The sequence below is a fragment of the Drosophila grimshawi genome, unplaced genomic scaffold, assembly GCF_018153295.1.
Source record: "Drosophila grimshawi isolate 15287-2541.00 unplaced genomic scaffold, ASM1815329v1 contig_848, whole genome shotgun sequence".
Classification (NCBI taxonomy): domain Eukaryota; kingdom Metazoa; phylum Arthropoda; class Insecta; order Diptera; family Drosophilidae; genus Drosophila; species Drosophila grimshawi.
This window is the reverse complement of record NW_025063692.1, coordinates 3,677,501-3,703,752: the sequence shown is the minus strand read 5'-3', so window position 1 is coordinate 3,703,752 and position 26,252 is coordinate 3,677,501. Positions and strand designations below refer to the sequence as shown.

Here is a 26,252-nt window from a genome sequence, read left to right as displayed (position 1 = left end):
TATTTTGGCGGCTTTTTATTGCACCGGGGGAATTAAATGTTCCTTGTCCTCTTCCTCTTCCTCTTCCTGTTCTTCTTCTTCTTCTTATTCCTGTTGCGTTAGTTCTTCACATACGCACACACTTACACGCACGCACGCACGCACGTACGCATGCACACGCACACACACGCACGCACACACACACACACACACGCAAACGCACACAAGTCCGTTATGCGTTATGCGTTGCGTTCGCAAATGCTGCGTAAATTGTGCTAAGTTGATCAGTTGACTTATTTAATGAACTGCAATAAAAGAGAATACAGAGAGTGGGAGAGAGAGAGAGAGAGCAATTAGTTTGATTGGAAGGAAAGCTATAACACTTATGTGCATATAATTAGAACCCATTTGTTTTAAGGCGCATTCATTTACTAAGATGTATATATTTAAATATGGTGTGTGTATTACGCATTGTGGAAAGACTATTTAGATTCAAATCACATTTACAATTGGTGTGTAAACAAACCATTCGTAAAAAAGCTGACACAGCGGAGACAATGCTCAAGTTAATTATAGTATTCGAACTCGTTTAACTTGTTTGATCGCTGAAACTGTATTTTTTCAAGTTATTTTTTTTTGTTTTTCATTAATCCAAACACACATACATATGCATATGCACATGTGTGTGTGTATAACTGTATGTCTGTTTGCGAATTAATTTGGGGGGCACTTTTTTCTTTTCAATTTTTTTTTGTGCTTTTTCTGCTGTGATTGCTAAAAATGATGATTGTTTTGAATTTGCGCTACTTGCTGCAACATTGCAACAATGCAAAATGTTCGAAAATTGTTAACAAATGCATTTTAAATTATATCAACCACGGCGACAATTTCTATGTCACACACACACACACATCACACATCACACGCAGACAACGAAATTGGAATGAAATGCAAAAACTATCAGCAGCAAAAAGAAAAAAATAAGAAGAAAAAGTAGACGAAGAAGAATAAGTCACAAACAGACAAAATACAAATAAAACGAGTGCAAAATTAATTTTGTATGTTTTGTTTTGCATGCGTTCGAAAATATAACGAGTGCAAAACAGTCAGCGCGATCAAAAGAACCAAGTGAAAACAGCAAACGCATCGCAAAATAACTGAAACACTTGTAGCGGCACAATTTTTGCATTTTTTTCTTCTTTGTATTTTGTTGTGGTTTCTTTTGGGCTCGTTTTCGCTTTTTGATTTAGACGCTTGTTGGCTTGTTGCATGTTAATCGTGTCAGCATTATTACTAATAATTATTATTATTATTGTAACGCATTATTGTATCCTTGTTAACATTAGTTTATTTATCTATTTATTGAATTAACGTTAACTGAATACAGAAATGTATATAAATTAAATGACAAATCAAATTGCAAATTAAAATTCAATTAAAAGATAAGAAATATTTATAAGATATTTGGGTGTATTAAATGCAAAATGGTTCAACATTTGTTGCAATCCAATCAGGTTAAGAAAATAGTTGGTATAAATTAGTTACACACATATATATACATACATGTATATATATATATATATAGACAAGAAGGAAAAAAAATAGAGAACTGTTCTTTTTACGCCCGCACTCTTTGGCCCCGCTATTCATAGAGGCGGACAACAAGTGGGCGATAGGCAAACGGTGAACTGAAGCTTTGCCTACTCACTCACTCTCTCACACACACACACACATGCACACACACGCGCGTGTTCAGTTCACTGGCGATGACATTGAAAGTGAAAACTATCAGATAAGTCAAGGCGAGCGAATGAGTGCGCTGCACTTTTTAGCTCTTCTATGAATAGAACGACGCATGTCTGTGTCTGTGTGTGTGTGTGTGTGTGTGTGTGTGTATAATCAAATGGCAATATATATGTATGTATGAATGTATGTATGTATTGTGCTCTATTCGATGGATGTGTTTAAACACAGCACAAATCACAATTTAGCATACCTTCGTGTTTTTTTTATATATTTTGTTTTTGTTTTTATTTTTTTGTTGTTTTTTTTTTTTTGGTTTTTGCTGCGCTCAGCTTAGCATCCGACTTGTTAGTTGCGTGTTTATTTGTATTGTTTGTGGGGATCTCTAATAGTTCAGTATTGTTGCGAATATGCCAACAGAAATAGATTATGTGTGCAATAATTCGTTGGCTCGTCGTAGGCAAATTTGTGCAAATTTCGTTTAGCAAACATTTTTTTTTCTGTTGCTGCTGCGTCTGCTGCTGCTGATTGTTGTTGTTGTTGTTGTTGTTGTATTATTGGTGTGTTTGTTGTTGTTCTGTTCTTTTGTTTGCTTTGGTTTGGGGTTTGGGATTGTTGTTGTTGTTGTTGAGGTAGAAATTTTGCTTGCGTATACGTAATATGGTAATTTAAGAAATGCTATTCGCTTAGATGTTGAGATCTTGGCTTAGACATTAAATGCAAATAACTTTTGGCACTGAACGCGCAAAAAAAAATCAACAAAAAAAAAACTAATAATAATAATAATAATAACACACACACACACGCACACACACTATTCTAATAATCAATTACCGAACCGCGCACCGAAACCGAAACCGAACCGAACGACCGACCAAAGACGCACTTATAAACTATTTAACTACATGTGTGCTCGTACACTATATTGAGGTATGTCTGTAGCATGCAGCATGTAGCATGTAGCATGTAGCATGTATGCATTTGTATTGGAGACAGTTATGTGTGTGTGATGAAGTGTGTCATTTAAGGCTGCTGCTGTTGCATTGTTGCGATCGCTGCTTGCAATTTGAATTTGCTTTGGCTCTGAGCTGCTCGCGAGCAGCATGAAGCTCTGACTGTCACTGACTAACTATGACTACACACAGCACGGACTGAGAACACGCTGAGAACGGGACCTGGGAGCAGCAGCAGTCTGCGGCCAGCCAGCGTTTTTTTTTTGTTGGCTTTTTTGGCTTTTTTGTGTGTTTTTTTTATTGTTTTCGTTGCGTTTGATGATTGCAAGCGTAGAAACTCAACTGAATTCGTGCCGTGCTAAAGAAGAAGAGAGTGCTCGACTGCCGCAGGCAGGCAGGCAAACAGCGACGGCAGCGTCGACGTCGGCGTCGCGCAGCAGCAGCAGCAGCAACGACAGCGGCAGCGATAGCACTCACACAAAAAAACAACAAAAAAAAGCGCATTGTCGAAAGCACACACACACACACACACACACACAAAGCACTAAACTATTCACCGAAATTTTGGCAACAGCAGCATTTGGATGTGTGTGTGTGTGTGAGAGAGCGGCAGAGAGAGAAAGAGAGAGAGGGAGACGGAGAGAGCGAGCGGGACAACAGACGTGCGCACGCTCCGTTGAGTCGTCGTCGTCTGTTACTGTTCTGGCCAGTCCTCCATTCCTCCATTCCCCTCATTCGTCCGATCTCAGCCCCAAGCCCCCAGCTAGGATCGTCAGGTAAAGGAACGAACTAAATACATATATACGATCTGTGTGCGTATGTGTGTGGGAGCAGAGTGAATTGAACCTGAACTTGAGTATTAGAATGTGTGCTTTCGATTCCCACCACCAAACTGCTCATAGTGACGGACCAGACCGAACGTAGACACACACTGACCCATACACACACACACACGCACACTGGCGCTGCAGCACACACACACATAGAAGCAGTAGCAGCAGCAGCAACAGCAGCAGTGCCAAATAAAGTTTTTGGCACAGTCCAGTAATAAATTTCTGACTCTCGATCTCTCGCCCTCTCTTTCGTCTGTCTCCCTCTCTCACTCTCTCCCACACTCTCTCGCTCACTCGCACGCTCGTACTTGCATATACAGCAACAGAGATGTGTGTGACTTTTGTGCATAGAACAAAACTCCGCTGCTAACGACGAAGCAGCAGCAACAGCAGCAGCAGAAACAGCGGCAGCAGAAGCAGCGCCGCTGACGCAGACGCTGACTAATAATGACAAAAGTGGATAGACAGTGATACATACATACACGCATATATACATAGATACACACATACTTATGCATATGTATAAACATAGAGAATAGCAATACACAGACAGACTTACAACTTGCATACGAACATAACGTAGCGTAACATAACATAACGTAACGTAACGCAACGCAACGCAACGTAATGCACATGTAAGAATCGCCTTTAATTACCATTACGCGAACAGCAAGCAACTTCCACCTAGCGCCTCTCTCTTTCTGCCTGCCCCCCTCTACAACTCTCCTCTCTTAAAAGCTATCGCATTACAGTTGCAATTGCAGCGAAAGCATCCGCAAATTCAGTCGAAGTCGAAACCCGTCGATGTCGGTGGGAAAAGCTCAAGTTTCTAATGCATACTTAGGCATGGATGTATAGATGGGAGGTACGGAGTAAGGCAGGTAGGTGGTGGGGGTGGGGGGCAGCGTGTGACCGTGACCGACGCCCTGCAGCTGCCCCGTTATAGAATATTGGAATATAGAACACACAAAAATAAAAAAAAATATCACCATTTTGGCTTGTCTTAAATTTCGGCTCACATTCGCCGAGTAATGCTATGAAAATGCAGCCAATTTATGCATATAATTCTGTGTGTATTGTGTGTGTGTGTGTGTGTATGTGTGTGTGTGTGTGTGTATGCAATGCAAGTGAGTTTGAATTTCACTTATGGATTTCATTTGTGGGCTACGATCCACACACTATGCTTTTTACATTATCGAGAATCGAGAACCGAGAATTTCGAATCTAGGCTTATGCGTCGTAAAGTTGGAACATTCGTTACTGCTGTTGAGTGTTCGCTTTGTGCTTCGAATTCTTTGATCAAGTTGTTTTGTTTCGTTCCAATTCGAAATGTATTTGAGTTTTATTTTCATTTCTGATGTGACTTTTTGTGCACAAAAAAAAGTAAAAAAAAAAATGAAATGAAATGAAATAAAATAAAAGATCTTCGCGCGCATTCGCAATTCGTAGTGTTTACGAACTTTCAAGGCTAAATACTACATTTTTTGCGCTGTATTTGTTGTTGCTGGTCTTGCTGTATTATTATTAAATTTTGTTTGGCGCATTTCGCCGCACACTCGCGAGCAACGATTGGGACGTGCGTTAGAGCGAGAAAGAGCAGGCAGACGTCGACGACGCTGCTGCCGCTGCTGTTGCTGCTGCTGCTGCTTGCGAGCGAACAGCTTTTAAAATAGTTCTAGAAAAGTGTTTTTTTTTTTTCCTCTGCGCGCTTTTTTTTGGCATTGCAGTTTTTTTTCCCTCATTTTTTGCAATTCTGTTTGTTCTTGTGTGCGTGTGTGTGTGTGTGTGTGTGTGTGTGTGAATAAAGCAATTATTTGGTTGAATGCGCTGTGCTGCTTAAAAAAATATAAAAAGCAGCAACGCCAAACAAATGAGATTAGATAGACAAGTAGTTTGTTCGGTTAGAAACCGAAACTAAATTTTTTGCCACCACTCAGTGCCATATAAGTATATATATATATATATATATATATATATATATATATGTGTGTGTGTGTGTATACTATACGATATGCATTCTTGTAGTTCTATGATATGTGTATGAGAAAATAAGAGGGGCGCACAAATGTTTGTTCGAAAATGTTAACAAACCAACAAAAATGGTTCAAATATAATTTTAAAAATTATGCAATTTTTATGTGAACACAAGCAACAAATACTGAACGTCATTAAATATTAAGATTTAAAAATACTATACAATTTATATATATATATATAAAAGCTTTATCACCTAATTAACATTTCGAAGAACTACTATGCTTAATTTAATTGCTTTCCTCGTAAGTCATTCGCATTTGTTGTTGTTGTTGAAGAGGTCTCGATTTTATCACCATTTTTTGGAATAAACGCTTTACAAAGCACCGCTACTATTATTATTTTGAACGCATTTAATTTGTAGTAGCTATAAACTTGTTAGCAACTCTCTCGTGATTTGTTATACATATATAAATACCAGCACTAATTTGAATATATTATGCATGTATGCAAAAGCAGGGTGTCCGCCAGTCGTGCATCTATCTATATTCACCACTATCGCTTCATGCTGTCGGTCTTCGGCCTGCTGTTCGCCATGTGTGCGGCGTTTGCTATTTTCAAGGTTAGCTTTAACTGCGTTAGTTCTGTATATCTCCACACACACACTAAACACACAAGCACACACATACACAGAAAGAAAGAGAGAGAGAGAGAGAGAGAGAGAGAGAGAGAGCGGGCCTTAAAGTCTCTTCTAGTTGTAGTTCTCTATCAGTTGGCTTTTGCTTGGCAACGCGACTTCCACTTAGCCCGCAGATAATAAGCAGAGTGAGAATGAGCAAAAGCGGGGTCAGTGGGGTTGGGAGGGAATTAAAAGCAGAGCTTTACTTGTTCAAACAGAGCCTTCATTGCACAAGGTCAGTAGTCGGTAGTCGGTAGTCAGCCCCCACATTCCAGTTACAGTTACAGTCACAAACACAAACACATCGCCACTTGTTGCCGACATGTTGTGGCAGGAGACACCCTGTGTGTGCCTACAGCTCATACAGCTTACAGTTGGGTCTGCCCCCTCTCCCCCTCCCATCTACCCATTTCTCCATTGCCATTGCCATTGCCATTGCCATTGCCATTGCCATTGCCATTCACATAATGCCGGTCAAATGTAAAATCTAACGTCCGCACTCAAACAGAAAAACACACACACATACACACAGAGAGACAGAGACATACTGACAGACAGGCAGACATACTCACGCACACATGCACACTCGCACACACACATTCACCGAGCCACAGAAGTGAAAGCGAAAGTTTTATGTAAAAACTAGAACGAGAGACGACGACGACGACGATTGCTACGATGCCGATGACGACGATGACGATGATGACGACGACGACGACGACGACCATTACAAATACAATGTGGAGTGGGAAAGCTCTGTCTGCAAACGTATGTATGTATGTATGTATGTGTGTGTGTGTGTGTGTGCGAAGCGAATGTGTGTTTTTGGTGAATGGTAAGCTAGACAAAGGCTAGACAGATGCCGGCATGGGAATAACAGCAGCAACAGCAATAGCAACAGCAACTAGAAACGTGGCTAGGGATGCCCCACACATACACACACACACACACACACACACGCATACAGTTAGAGCAAAAGGTGCAGCGAAAACGAGTTTGTTGCATTTTAGCAAACGTTTTGCTTTGCTTTTGCTTTTGCTTTTGCAGATAAACTGTAGAAAATAAATAAATACAAATATGGATAGATACAGCATACAGCATACAGTTGCGGTCCACATAATAGTTGCGCTGCTTTTCGAAGCATTCTTCTTCAAAATATTCAATATGAAGAAAAGATTAAGAAAAATGTTTGGTTTCTCAAGTGGAAATGTTTTCAAGTATAATTATACGCCAAATATATATATTTATATATATAAAATATAACCACGCATCGTATTTAGTGTTTAGAATACAGAGAAAACTTTACCATTATCCACTACCATTTTAATTATAAATGTCCACGCATCATTTCATATAAATTAATATAAAAATAACGAATATAAAAATGTATTGTTCTTAATAAATTTGATGGCTAGTTCCAAGTTCTAATGTATGCTTATTATCAGTATGAATTGCTTGTATTTTTAAATCAAATTTAGCATATTTCGTATTAAGCATATTTCTTTTTAACTCTACAATTTTGCATATTTCTTTTGAACTACATATTTTAAGGGATTTTGTTTGTGTGGCTGCTGATCAGTGTTTGAATTGTTCGATTAGAGTGATTAAATATAATTAAAAACCTCAACCAAGAAAACCGTCTATGAATCGATATACGCATGTGTGTATGCCTATGTGTGTGTGCGTGTGAGGGGGAGGAAGGGAGGAAGCGACAGTGATAGCAGCAAGCTGCCAGCACAACAACAACAATAGCAGCAACAGCAACAACAACGCGACATGCAAACAATTCAAAACAAAACCCAATTTTTCAACTCGTAAACTGAGTCCAAGTTCAAGGTCTTGCGTTCAACGTCTGTTGCGCCTCTGCTTCTGTCACTGCCATTGGCTCTGCTGCTGTCTCAGTCGCTGCTTAGTCTGCTGCTGCTGCCATAGAGACAATGTGTGCGAATGTGCGAGAGAGAGAGAGAGCGAGGGAGACCGATGCGCATTAGATTGCAGAAAAAAAGCTTCTCGCGCTATTGTTGCTCTGTCTGCTTGTGCATGTGTGTGTGTTCGTTAGTAGGCAGCGCGAGAGAGAGTGTGCGAGTGAGAAAGAGAGCACATGGCGTGTGAGCGCGTGGCGTTCAAGCAAACACTTTCAAACAGTCGACGCTAAAATAGCAAGAGACGCAGGCGCAGAAGCATTCTGCGCGTCTGCACGTTTTCACTGTATGTGTGTGTGTTTGTTTGTTTCCTTTGTTGGCGTTGTCTATCTTTCGACCAGACACACACACACGCACACATGCGCAGGCAAACATGTAGCGAAACACCACGCAAAAATTAGAATTGGAATTGGGAACTGGCTGCGTGGATGAGCTCAGACTGTGGGGACTGTTCTATGACGGGGTCTGAGGAGTCTGGCACTGGGGCGAGGAGCCGGCTGCGGTACACTTCCAGACAGAAAGAAAATAAAAGAAAATACAAAAATAAAAGACAACTACAACTGTTTGTCTCTCTGTCTGTCTTTAGTTTTGTCCGCTTTTTGTCTGACAGCCAAATAACTTCCTATACATACATACATGTGTGTGTGTGTGTGTGTGTGTGTGTATGTCGTTTACTCCTGCGTGCCTTTTGCTTTTTTTTTTGTCTACTCTTCAATTTCCTCTTCTTTTTTGCTTTTTGAAGAACTGAGTGGATAAGTCGCTTTTCGTCGTTGTTGTTGTTGTTGATTTTGTTATTGTTGCTGCTGGTATTTTGTTCGTTCGCTTTAACGCTGACAAAGTTGATTTCTATTGTTAGTCCGCTGCGACTGCGCCGTCAGCTTTGGCAGCGCCGTTTGTTGTTTTTAGCATTTTTCGCTAATTTGACCTTCACCTTAACCTAGTCATCAGTCTGTCGGACATTCGGTCGTTTACCTCACAATTGCCAGCAGCGTGCCAAAGTCGAAAAAAAACACAACAAAAAAACTCAATCACCATCGCACACACACACACACATGTGCACACATATATGTATAAAGCAAGCGAGAGCGAACGCTAGAAACAGATTGCCCATACACACAAACATATATATATATATATATACACATGTGTATTTTTGCATAGGTGCACGTCATTCACATGCATATGCATGCGTGCATGTGTGTGCATAACTGCATTGATGCATGTTTGCGTCGTTGACTGAACTTTAGATCACTAGTTGTGCAGCTTTCACTCGAAAGCTCCCCCAGCCATCCCCACTCTAGTCTCGCTCAACTAGTTTTTGTAGTTTTCAGTTTCTATTTGAGTGCTTTGGCTGCTTTTGCTTATCTAGCGCCGCGCTCAGCAACCTCACAGAAAAACCAAACTAGCAATGTAAGTTTTTTTATTTGTTATTTTTTTTTCCCCAACTGAGTGGCTGCTGCTGCTGCTGTTGCTCTTGAGCGTAAAATAGTTTTTGCTAGAGCGCTAGATCGAGGCGAGCATTTTCCAGCAACGTTTAGTTGAGAGTGCGACGCGTTTGGCTTTGGTTGTCGTTAGTTTCGTTTACGGAATAGTTTTCAGAGTGTCTGCATCTATTTCTGTGTCTGCCTGTGTGTGTGTGTTGCATGCAGTGCTGCAAAATGCAATCTTTTTTGTATTTTTTCATCTATCGCAGAAATTAGTCAAAGTTCAATGTACGCTTGATGTACATAGTGTATGTGTGTGATGTATATATGTAATTACCTATATATATATATATATATATATATGTGCATAATATGTGTGTTTCTATCACACAATGCAATTCAAATATGGGAAGGGGAAGTGATTTGTGCGCTGTAATTTTCCTCAAAGTCGTCAGTCGCCGTCGCCGTCGCCAGTCGTCAGTCGTTTACGATGTGAGGAGGGCTTTGAACTCGCGCCCGTTTCGCTCACCCGTTCAACGGCTCCGTTCTCCAACGTCAGAGCGCATTCAGAGCAGCCCCCCACCACCAACCGCGCCCCCGTACCCGCCCTGACCATCTCTACGCTCTGCATGAAAAGTGTAACAAAGCAACAACAACAACAACAAAAGCTCAATTGTTGTCGCAGTCAGACGCACTTGATAACCGCCGACTGCGGCTGGTAATCAGTTATTGGCCCGCCGTGTGAGGCTCTAATGATCATTGAACTGTAAATTGCACAAGTGTGTGCGAATGCGCCAGCAAACATGACACAATTGAAGTCAACGGCACAAATGAGATTGAGGTGAGCTTTTTTTGGTAACTGTATTCTTAGTTTGTGGAGAAGTTGAATTGAGGATGGCATCAAATGCGTTGATAGTGTGTACTCTAGACAATAATCAGCTTCTGTGTATGTATTTTTTTTATTATTTTTTTTTTATTGCTTAACTTATTTGCCGCCTGCGTGCATTCACCTTTTTTTTGCGGACGCGTCGTGACGTCTGCTGCGTTGATATGCATGATTGTGCATGATTGTGGTTGGCCTGAGGGCCTGTGGGCTGATCACATTCAACTCTCTCTCTCTCTCTCTGCGCTCTCTCTGTACGCTCTCTCTCCTTACGTTCTCTCTTTTGTATGCGCTCTTTGTATTGTTTGTGTGTGTGTTTTTAAAAACTAACTAATTCAGAATTAAAGGACTGCCGCTACACAAAAAAAGAAAAAAACTAAATAAAAAGAAAATTCGTCGATTAGCTGGCGCAGCGCTTTGCAGTTCATTTTACAAAACGCAACAAAGCACTTTCAAAAGTAATAATGCAAAGCTGGCAAAAGATTTCACTTCAACAAAAAATATTATACAAGTACACACATACACACACACAAATACACATGCACAAATGCATGTACAATTTGCTTGCATGGACAAAAGCCTACAACGCAATGCTTTGCAAAGCAGCCACCCAAAAAAAACAAAAACAACAAAATACAGAGTATATATATATATATATATATATATGTGTGTGTGAGCAAAAGCTAAGACAAAAGTTAGCTGCGCATTACCCGCTCTCGCTCTCTCCCTTTCTCTATTTCGTTCGCTCAATCCTTGAGTGTGTATGTACGTATGTATTTATGTAGGCATATGCATATGCATGCATACATGTATGTATGTTTTGTATGTATGCATTTACATATATACATACTTACACACTTATGCACAATTTAATTCGTATTACATGCAATTTGCTTGTTTGCCTTTGCAATTTACACAGCGGACGCCAATTGTGTGAAGTCGAGCATGTGTACATATAGATATATATATATATACATACATACATACATATGTATGCACAAATAAGCCAACTCCTACTCACTGCAAGAATTGTATTCAATTGACACACATACACAACAGCCTAGTGGTGGGAGGTGAGGGTGTGTGTGTCGGGGGCGGGGGAGAAGGCCTATTAAGAGTAGGACCCAAGTGAAGACTGCCCCCCATCCACCCCCCCCAAAATTGTTGCTGTTCGTTTGCATTCGCAGCTGCATCTGTATTTGTGAGCAAGCTATTTTTTTTAAGCTTTGTGCGTTGTCGTTGAATATTTGCACACTATGTGTGTTTGTGTGTGTGCGCACGACACACATACGCGCTTCGGCTTGCATACGAACAGAGAGCAGAGCACAGCAGAGCAGAGCAGAGCGTTACGCGTATTAGCATTTCTCATCACAAGCTGGTCGGTCGACGCAACTGCGCTGCGCTGTCGCTGCCGCTGTTGCGCTTCTGCTGCCGCTTTGCCGGTGAGGTTAAGAAACTTTTTGGGTTTAATAACACTGCACAAGGTTATTAGATAAAAATGTGTTGAGCAAAAATATATGCGCTCGTACTCAGCTCTGGGAAATGGAAATGAATCGCTTCGACAGCGATGGCAGCGTCAACGGCGACAGCGATCGTCTTATGCGTGTGTGTGTATATATGTGTGTGTGCTAAGGAGTGTAAAGAGAAGGGGAATGGGGCATAAACGGTGACTATGACCGGTTCGCTATATCGCACTCTCTCTTTCTCTCTATATATAATATATACATATATATGTGTGTAGCTGTAGTTATAGCTAAAGCTATAGCTAATATATATATATATATTTATATATATACATATTTGTGCATATAAATTCGGCCAGGTTGAATGCCATGTGACTTATTCTGGGTTGCGTATTTTTTACAATTTTTTTTTTGGGGCTGGCAACTTTGCGTGCGCCAAATGCCGTTACTCTGACTGATCGTTGATGCTGAGCGAGCGAGAGAGACAGAGACAGAGACAGAGAGAGAGAGAGAGAAAGAGAGAGACAAAGAGAGAGAGAGAGAGAGAGAGAGAGAGAGAGAGAGAGAGAGAGTTAGTGAGTGAGGGAGAAAGAGAGAGAGATAGTGAGATCACAGGTCGGCGATAATGCTAGCAATGTGAATGCATTGTTGAGTAGGAACGGGTTCAATGATCATTTGATTTGCTGACTGCTAATCGATGACTGACAACTGACTGACAAACTGACTGACAGACTGACAAACTGACCGACTGTTACTGTCTGTCGGTCTATCTGTCTGTCCTTCGCATACGCATGTGTTACGTATACGCCACATGTTCACCACGAGAAAGCATTTACCGTTAACAATGCGACTTGCAGCTCATATTACAAGACATGTGGCTCTTGGCTATGAAGCGGTGGAGGGTTGGCGAAGGGGAGGGGTCTGAATTAGCCACGGTCAGTGTCAGTGTTGCCAACACAAGCGACGAGTGTAATGTAAACTGAGACAGAGACACAGAGACACAGGCAAGACTGGCGGAGGCAAACCTGGCCAGACTAGGCCAGCCAGCCAAGGAAAAGAAAAGAAGCCGAGACCGAACCAAAAAGCCCTTCGGCAAAAGCCGAAGCCAAAGCAGAAGCAGAAGCAGAAGAAACAAGAGAGTGGAGAGTGGAGATAGGGAAGAGAGGGGAGAGATGGCAGAGCGTGAGCTATGCACATGACACCAATGACCAACTGACTGACTGACTGAGCGCAGACTAAGAATAATACTAAAAAAAAAGAAAGAAGAAAAAACAAAGGCAAAAGAGACAAAAGTGCAACAGTCGCTGTATCGCTGTCTCTGTCTCGCTGCTGCTCTAGTGTTGGTATTGCAGTTGGGGTCAGGATTGTGCATACAGAAGAAAAATAATAAAATGCAAGCCAGAGGAGAGGAAGGGAAACAGCGAGAGAGAGAGAGGCAGATAGGCAAAGAGTCGTGTGTTGAATTATCGGGCGCAGTTTTGCTTTGCTTTTCTTTAGTTTGCTTGGCTCGCCTGTCTGGCTGCCTGCCTGGTTGCCTGCCTGGTTGCTTATCTCGACGACGACTAAGGCAACGCCTTTAGCTGCATTTAGTGGCCTATGCGAAGTATGTGGTTGTTGTTGCAGCGCAGCAGTTGCAGTTGTTGCTTTGCAATGTGGCCTTGGAGTAACCGTTTCCGAGAATGAGGCGAGCGAGACCCACGCACTTGTCTATCTTTTCCCTTTGCTACTCTCTGTTTTTCTTTTTTTTTTGTATTTGCTGTTTTCTCTTCTCTGTTTTTGTTGCACTTTTTGTCTTCTTTTTGTTGTTTTTTTTTTTTTTTTTTTTAACTCACATGCCCGGCCTTGGAGCAGTTTGAATGGCAGCGTCATCATCATCGATGCCTGCCTCGTCTCGCAACGAGTGCGTAGAATTTGCTAGAACTACTCCTCATATATATATATATATGTATATATATATGTATGTGTGTGTATGGATGGTGGACATATTACTGAGTCATCCGTCTGCAGACAGATGCAAAGCTTTACGTCTCTGGCTGCTTTTCAATTGAAGGCAGTTGATGTTAGTTGATTATTGTTTATTGTCGCTCAAGGCCAGCGGAAGTGTTGACGGCTTTGCCAAAAGGGCGCTCACATCTAATTACACACACACACATAAAAGAAGACAGAGTGAGTCAGAGAGAGAGAGAGAGAGCGAGAGCGAGAGCGAGAGCGAGAGCGATTGAGGGAGGAAAGAGGAATGGCGACCGACTTCTGTCATTTTGATTAACTGTAAATAACAGCTCAATTGCGCTGGCAGCGCTGCTGCGTCGAAGCCCTACGTAAGGCTTCCGCTGCTGCGAGTTGTGGCTTCAGTTTTACTGTTACATTTTTTCTTTTCTTCTTTCTTTTCGCTTTTGGTCTCCTCCGCATATGCAAGCATGCATGTATATGTATGTTTGTGTGTGTGTGTGTATGCTTAGTGTAGTATTCCTGGAAATCGCTGCTGCTGCTGCTGCTGTGCATATTGCGTTTGAGTTTGGCTTTTGCCTTTTGGCTTTTGCTTTGTTGTAACTGAAACTACAGCAAGCACAACCAATACAGACGCGCACACACACACACACACACACAGACTCAGCCACAGACATGAAAAAAAAACCATAACAATAACAGCAACAACAACAATAACAAGAAAACAAGTTGTGCGCCGTCAACCTTGAATGTCGGGCACTTGCACACACACACACACATACGTCTGGCTTTCAGTCAGTCTTTCTAGTGCCCTCTACACAGTAGCAGCAGCAGCAGCAGCAGCAGCAGCCATTTGCCTAGCATCCTACACCAAGCAGACTGCTCTGTGCTGTCTGTCTGTCTCTGTCTGTGTATGTGTGTGTGTCTCTCTGTGTGTGTGTGTGTGTGTCTGTCTGCGTCTGGTTCTCTCTGCTGTTCCGCTGTCTCCTAGTTATTTTTTTTCCGTTTTTTTTTTACTCTTTATGCTAGGCATGCTTGGCTGCAATTTTCATTCAGTTTTTCTCGTCTGCACGACTTCGTCGCGGCAGTGGCGAATAGACGACTGGTAGATGGGAGGAGGGGAGTGCTGGGGTGGGGTTTAGTGTTGCAGTGTGTGTGTATGTGTGTGTGTGTGTGTGTGTGGCGCATGTGTTGCAGGAATGTAGAAAAATGTGTTAGTGGAGTAGTTGCCATTACGTCACCTCTGTGTGCATGTGCATGTGTATGTATGAGTGTGAGTGTCGGTGTGTGTGTGTATGTGTAAGTGCGTATGCCTTTGTGAAAATTGTATGGGTATGGGTATGGGTGTGTGTGTGTGTGTGTGCATACCGGTCTGTGGCTGCTGCTAGTTGCATTCAGGGTCTCTGGCTTTGGGGTCTCGGTCGCCGCAACTAAGCACAAATACACACACAGATACACACATACACACATACATACATATATATATATATGCAGTAGACGGACGAGTGGTCCTCTTCATCTCTCTCTCTCTGTGTTTTCTCTCTTCCCCCCGTCGAACTTTTGACGTCATTTATGGCATACGCAATTTTCCATTGCCCATTTCTCTATTTTTTGTTGCAGTGCATTGAAAAACGAAAGTAGCATCGTCTATCTGTGTCTGTGTGTCTATGTGGGTGTGTGTGTGTGTGTGGGTGTTGACTCTTAGCTTAGTTGGAGTCGCTTACCTGTTCGCTTGAACGGTAAATTCAAGTGCGTCCACTTCCTGAGAGAAATCTGAGCGGTTTCTTTGAGCCTGAGCCGTGCTTAACGGTCTTTTGCTTATACTATTACTATTACTATTATTATTATTATTATTATTATTATTATTATTATTATTATTATTATTATTATTATATTAATATTTGATCGGATTTGATGTGCTACTGACTTAATGAAGAGTCCTGAGGGTGTTGCATATATATATTGCGTATTACGACAACAAACAAAATAAAACAAAAATAAAAACACTATGAAAACAACAATATAAAAAAAAACAAAAAAAGCAAGAATGAAAACGGTTAGAAAACGCGACGAAATGAAAGGCACAAAAAAAAAACAAACCGAATATCAGCGTCCTTTTATTTTTGTTGTTTGTTTGTTTGTAATTATTAATTTGGGGGCTGTGATTAACTCAAAGAACACTGCTGCTGCTGCTGATGGTGCTGGTGCTCTGCTGCTGCATTCGTTGCTGCTGCTGCGCTTTGAGCTGCCTGCCGCACGACGACGTATGTTCGATGCGACGCTGAATACTAAACTGCACTGCGGCCAATAATGCAAAAAGCCAAAGCCAAAGCCACTGCACAAAAAAAAGATCCTACGCGTTCAGCGCGCCAGCAGCAGAAGCAGCAAAAGCAGCAGCAGCAGCAGCGAAAGGCAACAAAGGCAACGACGAAAGGCAAGAAACGAAAACATCACGAATAAAAACACGAACAGAAACGGCGACCGACGACGAAAGACGAACGACGATGGCAATGGCAATAGTGATATTGTTGTTGTTGCTGGGCTACTGTGTGCGTGTTCGGCAACGACTTCCTGCAGATCGACCTCGACCCCCCTCCTCCCTGTAACTTGCACTCAGTCTGCTTTTGGCGGCGCTTTGCCCAAAATGTGTGCGCTTGAGAAATGATCTTCTACTAAATACACACACACACACACACACATATATATAAATACATACATACATATATATATATATATATACACATACATAGAGGAGCAGTAAAATTTGCGAATGTCGCCATTGGCAGCGAAGGGCAACGGTGACTCAAAAAGTGCTAATGATCAAAGCGCTGGAACTGGGACTGCAACTGCGAAACTGCGACTGCTCTTGTTGTTGTTGTTGTGAGTGGTTACTGTTACTGCGACTGGAAGTGAAACTGGAACTGGGACGAAGAGCGCACGAGAAGGGCAAATTTTAAGTTTACGCTCACAAGCACACACACAGACACACACACAGATACGCACTGCAAAACTTGAGAGAGCGAAATTTAAAACTGAAGTTCAAGTTGAAAGAGAGGGAGCGAGAGAGAGAGAGAGAGAGAGAGAGAGGGAGAGAGTGCGAGGAGAGTCTATGCAGAGAACAGCAGCAAAAACGCTCTCTCTCTCTCTCTCTCTCTCTTTCTCTCTCGGAAAGGTAAGCGCAGCATGATCGCGAATGCATTGCAACACTGTCTCGCTCTCTCTCTCTCTCTCTCTTTCTGTCTTTCTTTCTCTATCCTTCGCCCTATTTCATTCTCTCTCGCTCACTGTTTGCCCTGTGCATATATATTTTTTTTTGCCTTTCTTTATACAAACTTGCTCTCCCGCATTGCATGAGTTAAATGTCCTGCTATATGGTTGGTGGAGGGAAGCGGAGGGGGGGGGGGGGACTGTAACCTGCAGACCGATTATGTGAAGTATCCATGTGTGTGTGCGTGTTTGTGTGTGTGTGTGAATGCAGCAGGCAACACACTTCCTTGAAACGGGGCAGCGGCGAGTGCAAACAGCAACTGCAAGTTTCGAGCAAATTCCCCAATTTTGTGGCTACCCTTGTGGCATGGGATTGAAACGTACCTGTGAAGCTGCAGCTGAAGTTGGAGCTGCTGTTGCTGTTTCTGTTGCTGCTGCAATTGCAGTTGCAGTTGTTGTTGCAGTTGTTGTTGTTGTTGTTGCAGTCGTCAACAAATTAATTTTTTCACATGGCGCGACATTTGCGATTTTGAAATTTCTGCCGCTTTTTTTTTTGTAAATTTTTTCTTTCAGTTTTTCACTCTTAAAAAATTCTTGTTTCTTTTTTTTTTTTTGGTTGCTTTTCTCTTCGCTGTCCTTTTCAGCAGTTCTCAAATGTCCTCAACTTGGACACAAATTTGGCAAATTGTTTTTGTTCTTGTGTTTTTTTTTCTTAAACTAAAAACAACTAAAAAAAAATAGAAAATAAATAATGATCCTTGCACTTGTGTTTGCTGTTGCTGTTTTTGTTGTTAGTTGTTGTTGTTGTTGTTGCACTCTTGACGCACACGTTGTCTCTATAGCTGTGCCACATCCGCATCCGTAACTGTAACTGTATCTGTATCTGTATCTGTATCAGTATCTGTGTGCAGCAGTTGCATCAGTTGCTAACAGTGGAATTCGATTTGGATTTGAATTTGTAATTGAAAATTGAAAATTGTGCGTTTTGGCTGAACTAACTTTAGTAACTGAACCGATCGAATTAAAAAGCTCAACTGAGTTCCGAAAAAATGCAGTTAAATGTGTTGATATTGCTGCTGCTGCTGCTGCTGCTGCTGCCGCTGCCGCTGCTTGCCGCTGCTGCTGCTGCTGTTCGCTATGTGTGTGTGTGTGTGTGTGTGTGTGTGCTGCCCAATTGAATCAGAGAATACCCTGTGTGTGTATGTGTGTGTGTGTGTGTATCGCCTGTGTTTGCTCTTTTTTTTTTTCTTTTCTGATATTAAATACAACGCTTTTTACACACTCACACAGGTACACACAATGCACACGCATACATGTGTATTTCCTTCATTTTTGGGCTTGCGATTTGCCATTGGAGTGCAGCGACGCGTACGTCGCTGCAAGCGTCAACGTCAACGTCAACATCAAAGTCAAAGTCAGCGTCGTCAGCCACGAAGCCATACACGAAGCGCACACAAACCGACGATCAGCGTCGACGCCCCGATTGCTGCTATTCGGTGGTGCTGCTGTTGCTGCAGTCGTTACAGCAGCGGGCAGCGCAGTCGCCCAAAAAACATTTTTGCGACTCTTGCGCCGCTTGTCATTTTATTTTCTTTCTTTCTTATGACATACGCAGTGAAAGAGCAAACCACGCAACGAAATGGAATGAAATGAAATGAAACGAAATTAAATATTCATAAAATAGATGCACAAAAATAGCTGCTTTTGTTTAAATTCTTCTTCTTCTTCTGCGTTTCTTCTCCTTTTCCAGGCCACAAATGGGGTAAAAGGGGCTAAGAAATGCAGCGCTATTACACACACACATATATAAATCATATATATATATACATATATATATATATGTATATATAACTGTATATATATACATACAAATTTGTTGTGCCTTGTTGACAATTATTTGCTGCCAGCTAAAACTGTTTGCTGCTGCGCTGCGCGAATTGAGTTCACTGCAGATCTGTAGCAACAACAACAGCAACAACAGCAACAACAACTTGGCGCACTTGCAGCGCAGCACGCAGCAAGACTTTCACTGTATTGGTCTGTGTGCAGCAGCGCCCCATAAACACCAAATGTGCTGCATGCATGTAGGGAATATATGGAATATATGGAATATGGAATATGCATCTACATATATACATATATATATATATATGTATATACGTGTGTGTGTGTGTGCGTGTGTGTACTTGTACAACGATCAACGGGCATATCAAACCGTTTATCAGCTTCGTTTTCGTTTTTCGTTTCGTTTTTTTCCCGTTCTTTTTTTGTTTTGCTTTTTTGTATTGTTGTTGTTGCTGTTGCTGTTGTTGGGAATGCCGTTGTTTGTTGTCGCTTGTTGAAAAATCGTCGCCAATTGAAAGTTGTAGCCCACATTTTGTGTGCGCATTTTACAAAGCCCCAACCAGAAATGCTTTGGCCTGTTTTTCGATATATATATATCTATATATATCTATATATATCTATATGTGTGTATGTGTATGTTGCCCGTTACCCGATTGGTTGTGCACACATACATACATACATACATACATATGTGTGTTAAATATTGCATATACATACTTATATACATAGCTATTTCATAACCTAATTCCAGGCCTAAAAAAAAGAAGATTCACTGAATGCGTCTTTGCCCCGCCCCATTGTGCATGTGTGTGTGCCTGTGTGCGTGCGTGTGTGTGTATGTGTGTGCGTGTGTGTGTGTGTGGCCCTGAGACGCAGCTGGCAGGAACTTGTTGCAAATGGCAATCAGCAATTGTTTTGGTTTCAGTTTATGCTGATTTTATTTTTTTTAATTTTTTTTGCATTTTGCATTTTGGTTTTTGCGGCTCGTTGCAACTGAGGCTGTCCCGATGTTGCATTGTCTGTCGTCCGCCGTCCACCGTCCACCGTCCGCCGTCTGTCGTCTGTCGTCTGTCGTCGGCTGTCTGTCGTCTGTTTGCTGAACTCATTTTTTCTTACTTGTTGTCTTCATTTTTTAATTGTGCTTGTCTCGCACTTGTGTGTTGCCCATTTTTTCAGAATACGCATTTTTCTGCTGTTTTTATTTTGGCTTACATTTTTTTTGTTTGTTATTCATTTATTTGCCATGGCTCTTTTTGGCACTTGTTTTGACCTTTTGTGTTTGACTGGGTTTTTTTTTTTTTTTTTTTTTCGGTCTTGGAGATCTCGTCACTGATTGCGCCTCACTCGACACTTTTGCAACACACATAGAAAATTGTATGCATTTCGGTTGCATTTTGTTCAAGAGCAACATGCAACAGAATTTTGGTTGCATTGTGCATGCATTTTGAACTTATTCATTCCCTTTTTTGATATTACACATTTCTCTGATTGTTTTTGCTATTACAATTGACGTTTGAACCCTTTGGCTGACCTCGATTAACAAATAAAAAAGTATATGGAATATGACAACGACTCAGCGACAACAAAAGCAAAAGCAAAAGCAAAAGCAAAAGCAAACCCAATGATCACAATGCGATCGCAATGAACTCGCTCCGCTCTGCTCTGCTCTGCTCCGTTCTGCTCTGCTTTGCTGTGTTTGTTCTAATTGTTGTCGATTGCATTCGGTTACCGACACCGAGACACACACACACACACACACACACACACAACGCAGCTGAAGGCCTAATAAAGGCGACGTCCATTGACCGCTGCGCCGCTTGCTAAAAAGGCAAACAACAAAACAACAAAAAAAAAACGCCGACGCTAAATGCGGCGTATACGTAATATGTTTTAGCTTGCGCCCGCTCTCTCCCTCTCTCTCTCAGTCACACTTGCACTTCTCTCTCTTCCCCTCTCTCTCTCTCTCTCTCTCTTGCTCGCTGTGTGTGTGTGTGTGTTTCTTTGTGTCTGGCTTAGGTGCGCTTAATACTTGTGTAATATCAATAATGGCATCTGTTCAGATCGTTAGATGTTGTTCTTGTTGTCTACAGTAGACACCCACACACACACACACACACACACACACACACACACACACACACACACACACACGGACACAGTCAGGCGTGTGATACACGCTGTGAAAACAAAGCCAAAGTAAAAAGCCCGAAAAAGTTCAACGACATTTGCCGTTTTGCTTGCCAACATTTACGTTCCTGAATGAGAGATAATTCTCTGCACTCATTCACACACTCACTCACTCACTCACTCATTCACTCACTCACCCACTCACTCACTCAGTCACTGACAAGGCATTCAATGCACTCAGCTTGCGTCTATTTGCCTCGTGACTAATTACGCGCTGCGAGATGCGATCAGCGATTTACCCGTTAACCCGTTAACCCGCGTAACCGCTTAACTGCTTAACCGCTTGGCCCGTTTTCTGTCTGTTTCTATTTGCATTATGTGCACATCTCAATTATCCATTGTTATTCATTTCAATATTTTCTATATTTGTGCAAGATTCATTCATTGTAGACAAAGACAGAAAGGAGTTCCAAATTGCAACTACAATTTATTTATTATATATTTTTCCAAAAAACCGAAATGAAATATTCCAGTGTTGGGCAACAAACCGAGTGCAGAAAGGCAGAAATCGGCATCGGAATCACAAACTAAATTTCATATATATTTGTAGGAACTAAAAAAAATATTGCCACTGATATATTATTTGTGCGATAAAAAAAACCAAAACATATCGTAACGGATCATCTTATTATGGGCGATTCCGTTATTTGAGTGCCTGTGTGTATGTGTATGTGTGTGCTCCAACTGGTATGCAACATATATAAAATATATATTCTCGATTGTATGTCTCTAGCTCTCTTATAGTCTCTGAGATTCGTCTTTTTGACAAGGCCAGATCGAGTCGGCTACTAATGCTGATCAAGAATATGCACATATATATATATAAAGATATATATATATAAATATATATATATATATAAATGATGATTCCTTCTCTGCCTTTTACACAACTTCATTGTTCCAAATTATTATTATTATTTTAATTAGTATTATTTTATTATTTATTATTATTATTATTCACAGAAATATCAATTTCATTATAAAATTGAAGAAATAAAAATCCGACCAGACTATATGATATATTTGACCGATGTTGAATGATCATTATTCATTTTGGTCGAATGCAAGATGGCTCCTTGCCAGAGCATCTTGCAACTGGAATCTTTCTATTTGTTTTTACTTGTTTTCTTTTTCTTGTTACCAGCAAAAAATGAAGGTAAAAAGTTTGGAATAGAATACCGTTATATTTACGGGAATTTGTATACTTTATGTACCAGAATTGGAATTCGTTTGATGATTGGATTGCCACTGGGATATAAATACACACATACACTCAAGGACAACAAAATAGGCACAATAAATTGTGAATATTCAAAATAATATATATAATATATATATATATTTACTACTACTTATTTTGTTAGTAGAGCAACACTAGTTTCCTCTACTGAAAGAGTGTGAAGAGTTCAATTAGATTGATCTGAATAATGAATAATAAATGGGTGCATTTTGCACAAGAAAACTTTAGTTTCTTCTTGTTGATGAGTTGAATGGAATAATAACTAATATTGGAAGGCCTGTGCGGAATTCAGGAGACAAGTTGTAAGCATTGAGAAACACTTGAAACAATTAAATCGAATACACAGTAAAATTATTATTGGCAGGCTTAAGAAATGATGACGGCCTGCAGTGAATAATAATATGTGAACACTTTTCGAACACTCTCGACTCGTTCCCGAGACACTTTGGCATTAAGTTTGTTAGAAGCTGATCAGTTGACGATCAAATTCGTGCTTAGACTTGTGATATTTGTGCTGAGCTTGCACTGATTCTGGCACACTTACATGTTTCAGATGGAAGAAGAAGGCGAGTCTACTCCTACTCCTCCTGCTCCAGCTGCTCTCGTCTCTAGTTTCTGTTATGGATTGCACTTTGTTTGTTTTCGTTTAGCTCTGTTGCTGCTGCTGCTGTTGCTGTTGCTGCTGCTGTTGCTGCTGCTGTTGCTGCTGCTGCTGTTGCTTCTTCTGTTTGTCGTCGCCTTGGCCTCTGTTGCAGCAGCGTTCACTTTCGCTTTCGCTTGAGCTTTCGCTTGAGAGTGTGTGTGCGTGTGTATTTGTGTGTGTGTGGAGGAGAGACTTGGAGTTTGGGTTTCGCGTATTGGCTTGCCACACACACACACTATTTGCGGCACTCTCAATCACAACACTGAATCTCAGCAGGTGAATTCTTCTCGTTGTTGTTCGTTTCAATGATTTTTGTTATTATTATTATTATTATTATTATTATTGGTATTATTATTATTATTATTATTGCACTTTTGTGGCTCGCGTTGGTTTTTTGCTTTTATTTGATTTTTGCCAAATTCTCTGTGTGTTCTCTTTATTTGTATTCGCACTTGAAAAAAAATATAACGAACGGGAAAAAAACTATTTTTGAATTCTCGATTGATTCTCGGGGTCGGCACAAAAAACAAAGTTCAACAACGAAAACTGTTCGCTTTACACTAATTTCAATGATTTGATTTGTTTTCTCGCATATGAAAAGCAGATGCTTTTTTCTGGTTGGTTTTTTCTTTTCTTTTCTTTTTTCGTGTGGAAAATGTGCTCAACTTTTTGGGTTTTATTTTTTTATTTTTTGTTTTTTTGTTGCTTGTTTTTTATCTGGTTGTGTTTTCTATTTTCTGTTTTCTGTTTTCTGTTTGTGTTTTTGGTTTGGCTTGACTTGACTTGACTTGACTGTTGGTTGTTTTCAGTTGCGCGTCGCAACACGCGCACGTAACGAGCAACAAACAGCAACTAACGTTATTTTTAAAAACGGAACTCAATTGAAGTGAGCCAAGTAACGCACGCCAAGGCAGCCAGCCACAGGACGAGCCGGCAGCAGCAGCAGCAGCAACAGCAGCAACAGCAGCAACATCAGCAGCAGCAGCAGCGATGCGGCAGCGCTGCGACAGCGGCTAAAGAGTCGCGCTCGGCCCTCGTCCTCGTCCTCGTCCTCGTCGACGTCCTCGTTGTTATCGTCGGTCGGCTTTGCCCGGAGCTTAAGGGCCAAGCGAACGCACGAAGCCGACACGAAGCCAAAAGCCTTCGTCGCACGAAGCCAGAAGACGACGCGATTGCTCTGCTGCTGCTGCTGTTGCTGCTCTTGCTGCTGCTGCTGCGACCGCTACTCCTGATGCTGCGGCGGCGGCGGCGGCTAACGCAGTTCGCTGTCGGCGTCGTTCGGCGGACGCGCGACAATGAAATAGAAAATTTAGCACACAATTGAAGCCATTACATACGCACATAGACGCACACACACACACACACACACACACACACACTTGCACACACACAGAGAGACACTCACAGATGCTGAGACAGTGGCTGGCTGTAGGAGTAGTGAGGGAGGGAGGGGGGGTGTGTGTTGGGGTACGCATCGGCGTCTGGCTCCGCTAATGAGTGCGCCAAATGTTATGCTATGATTTGAAACCGTCGCCTTGCTGCTGCTGGCTGCTGCTGGCTGCTGGCTGCTGCTTACTATTTAGCTACTGTCTGACTGCGACTGCGACTGCGACTGCGACGGCGGCCGGTATTTTAACTACTGAAGCAAGCTGAGCTGAACTACTAAAAAACCAAAAGAAAAAACAAACAAACAAACAAAAAAAAAAGAACGGTTTAATTGTCCGCTGCTGACTGCTGCTGGCTGCGATGCCATCGAAATCACCCGCTAAACTACACACGAGGACTAAACACTCTCATTACTCATTTCCATGCCGCCTGGCTGCTGCTGCCTGCTGCTGCCTGGCTAGCTGGCTGGCTATATAGACGTGTTCTACCCTTCCGCCTACCGCACACACACACACACACACACACACATCAACACACACACACACATCAACACACACACACCTTCCCACCCTGGCCGGCTGTTCGCGGCCTACGTCATGTGGAATAGTCATAGCGCAGCAGCCGCCCTCCTCGCTGCTCGCTCGGCCCTGCCCTGCCCGGCCCGGCCCGGCCCGGCACAACAACTAGCTTTATTTTTCTTCTTTTTTTGTTGTTTTTTTTTTTTGTGTTTCTGCGTGTGGCGTAAAAAAAGGCTGCGACTGCGACGGCAGCAGCGACGGCGGCAGCGGCGACGTTGGCAAAAGGAAAATCGCAAACAAAACAAAAAAGTAAAAACGAAAAATGCTAAAACCAAAAGCAGCAGCAACAACACGTTGAAACAAAAAAGCAAAAAAAATATTAAAAAAAGAGTGAGCGCGCATGTGTGTGTGTGTGTGTGTGTGTGTGTGTGTGTGTGTGTGTGCGAGTGTTTGCATGTGTGTGAGCAAAAAAAGATTCACATAACCAACCCCGCTGCATGCAGCGTCCGGAGCAGATGCGGCGCCATATTCGTAATCACACACACACACACACATACACACACACACACACACACACAAACAACCCCCGTGCGACGGCACGAAATTTAAAAAAAAATACACACAACAACAAATTGTAAAGGGCAAAAAATAAAAAACCAAAATACAACTATGTGCAGCAAGTATGGGGAGTTGACTGGGTGGGTGGTTGGGTGGTTTTCAGCTGCCACCCACTGGCGTCGAAAAGGGGAAATCGACGGGGCGACGCACAAAAATATCCAGCCGAAAAAACCATTCGAGTTCTGTGCGTGTGTGTGTGTGTGTGTGTGTGTGTGAATTTATATTCACACTTTTTTTTTTCCTCTTTCGAAATTTTAATTTTAATTTGTTGTTATTGTTGAAGGGCTGTTGTTGTCCCTGTCGCCCCTTAACTGACGCTCGAATAGAGCGACTAACTCTAGGCTAGATATATATGTATATATATATATATATAAATAGAATATCGAATATATATATTCGATAGGTGGCAGTCAATGTTGTTAAGATAACGAACATCAAACAGCGCACAAATCAGAGCAGCCACATTCACATTCACATTCAATTTAACATTAACATTCGTTCATTTATATTCAGATTCTGATTCACATTCAGATTCAGATTCAGATTCACAGAGTCCCAGTTACAGTTACAAGCACAAGCACAAGCACAAGCAACACGTCCTGGCTCCGTCCGACAGCTGTCCAATTGTCCGAGCCAACTAACTGTTATTGTTGCTGCTGCCACCTTGTAGTAGCCGGCAAAACGGCTGAGGCAAGCCGGCAAAATACCAAAAAAAAAGAAAAAAAAAGAAAAAAACGTCGAAACACAAACAGAAGAGAAAACTGAACGAGAATCAAAACGAAGAACGATGCGATGCGATGCGATGCGA

The 26,252-nt window shown here is 41.8% G+C and overlaps 1 protein-coding gene across 2 annotated transcripts in view; it reads left to right on the top strand.

Moving 5' to 3' along the window:
• Window positions 1–9,675: 9,675 nt before the first annotated feature.
• The window catches only part of LOC116805970, a 116,533-nt gene continuing 99,956 nt past the window's right edge, over window positions 9,676–26,252 (top strand). For both annotated transcript variants that reach the window (XM_032741401.1, XM_032741398.1), the window contains exon 1: window positions 9,676–10,348. In XM_032741401.1, the coding sequence (XP_032597292.1) occupies window positions 10,311–10,348 (38 nt within the window). In that variant the 5' untranslated portion in view covers window positions 9,676–10,310. The remainder of the gene's footprint in view (window positions 10,349–26,252) is intronic.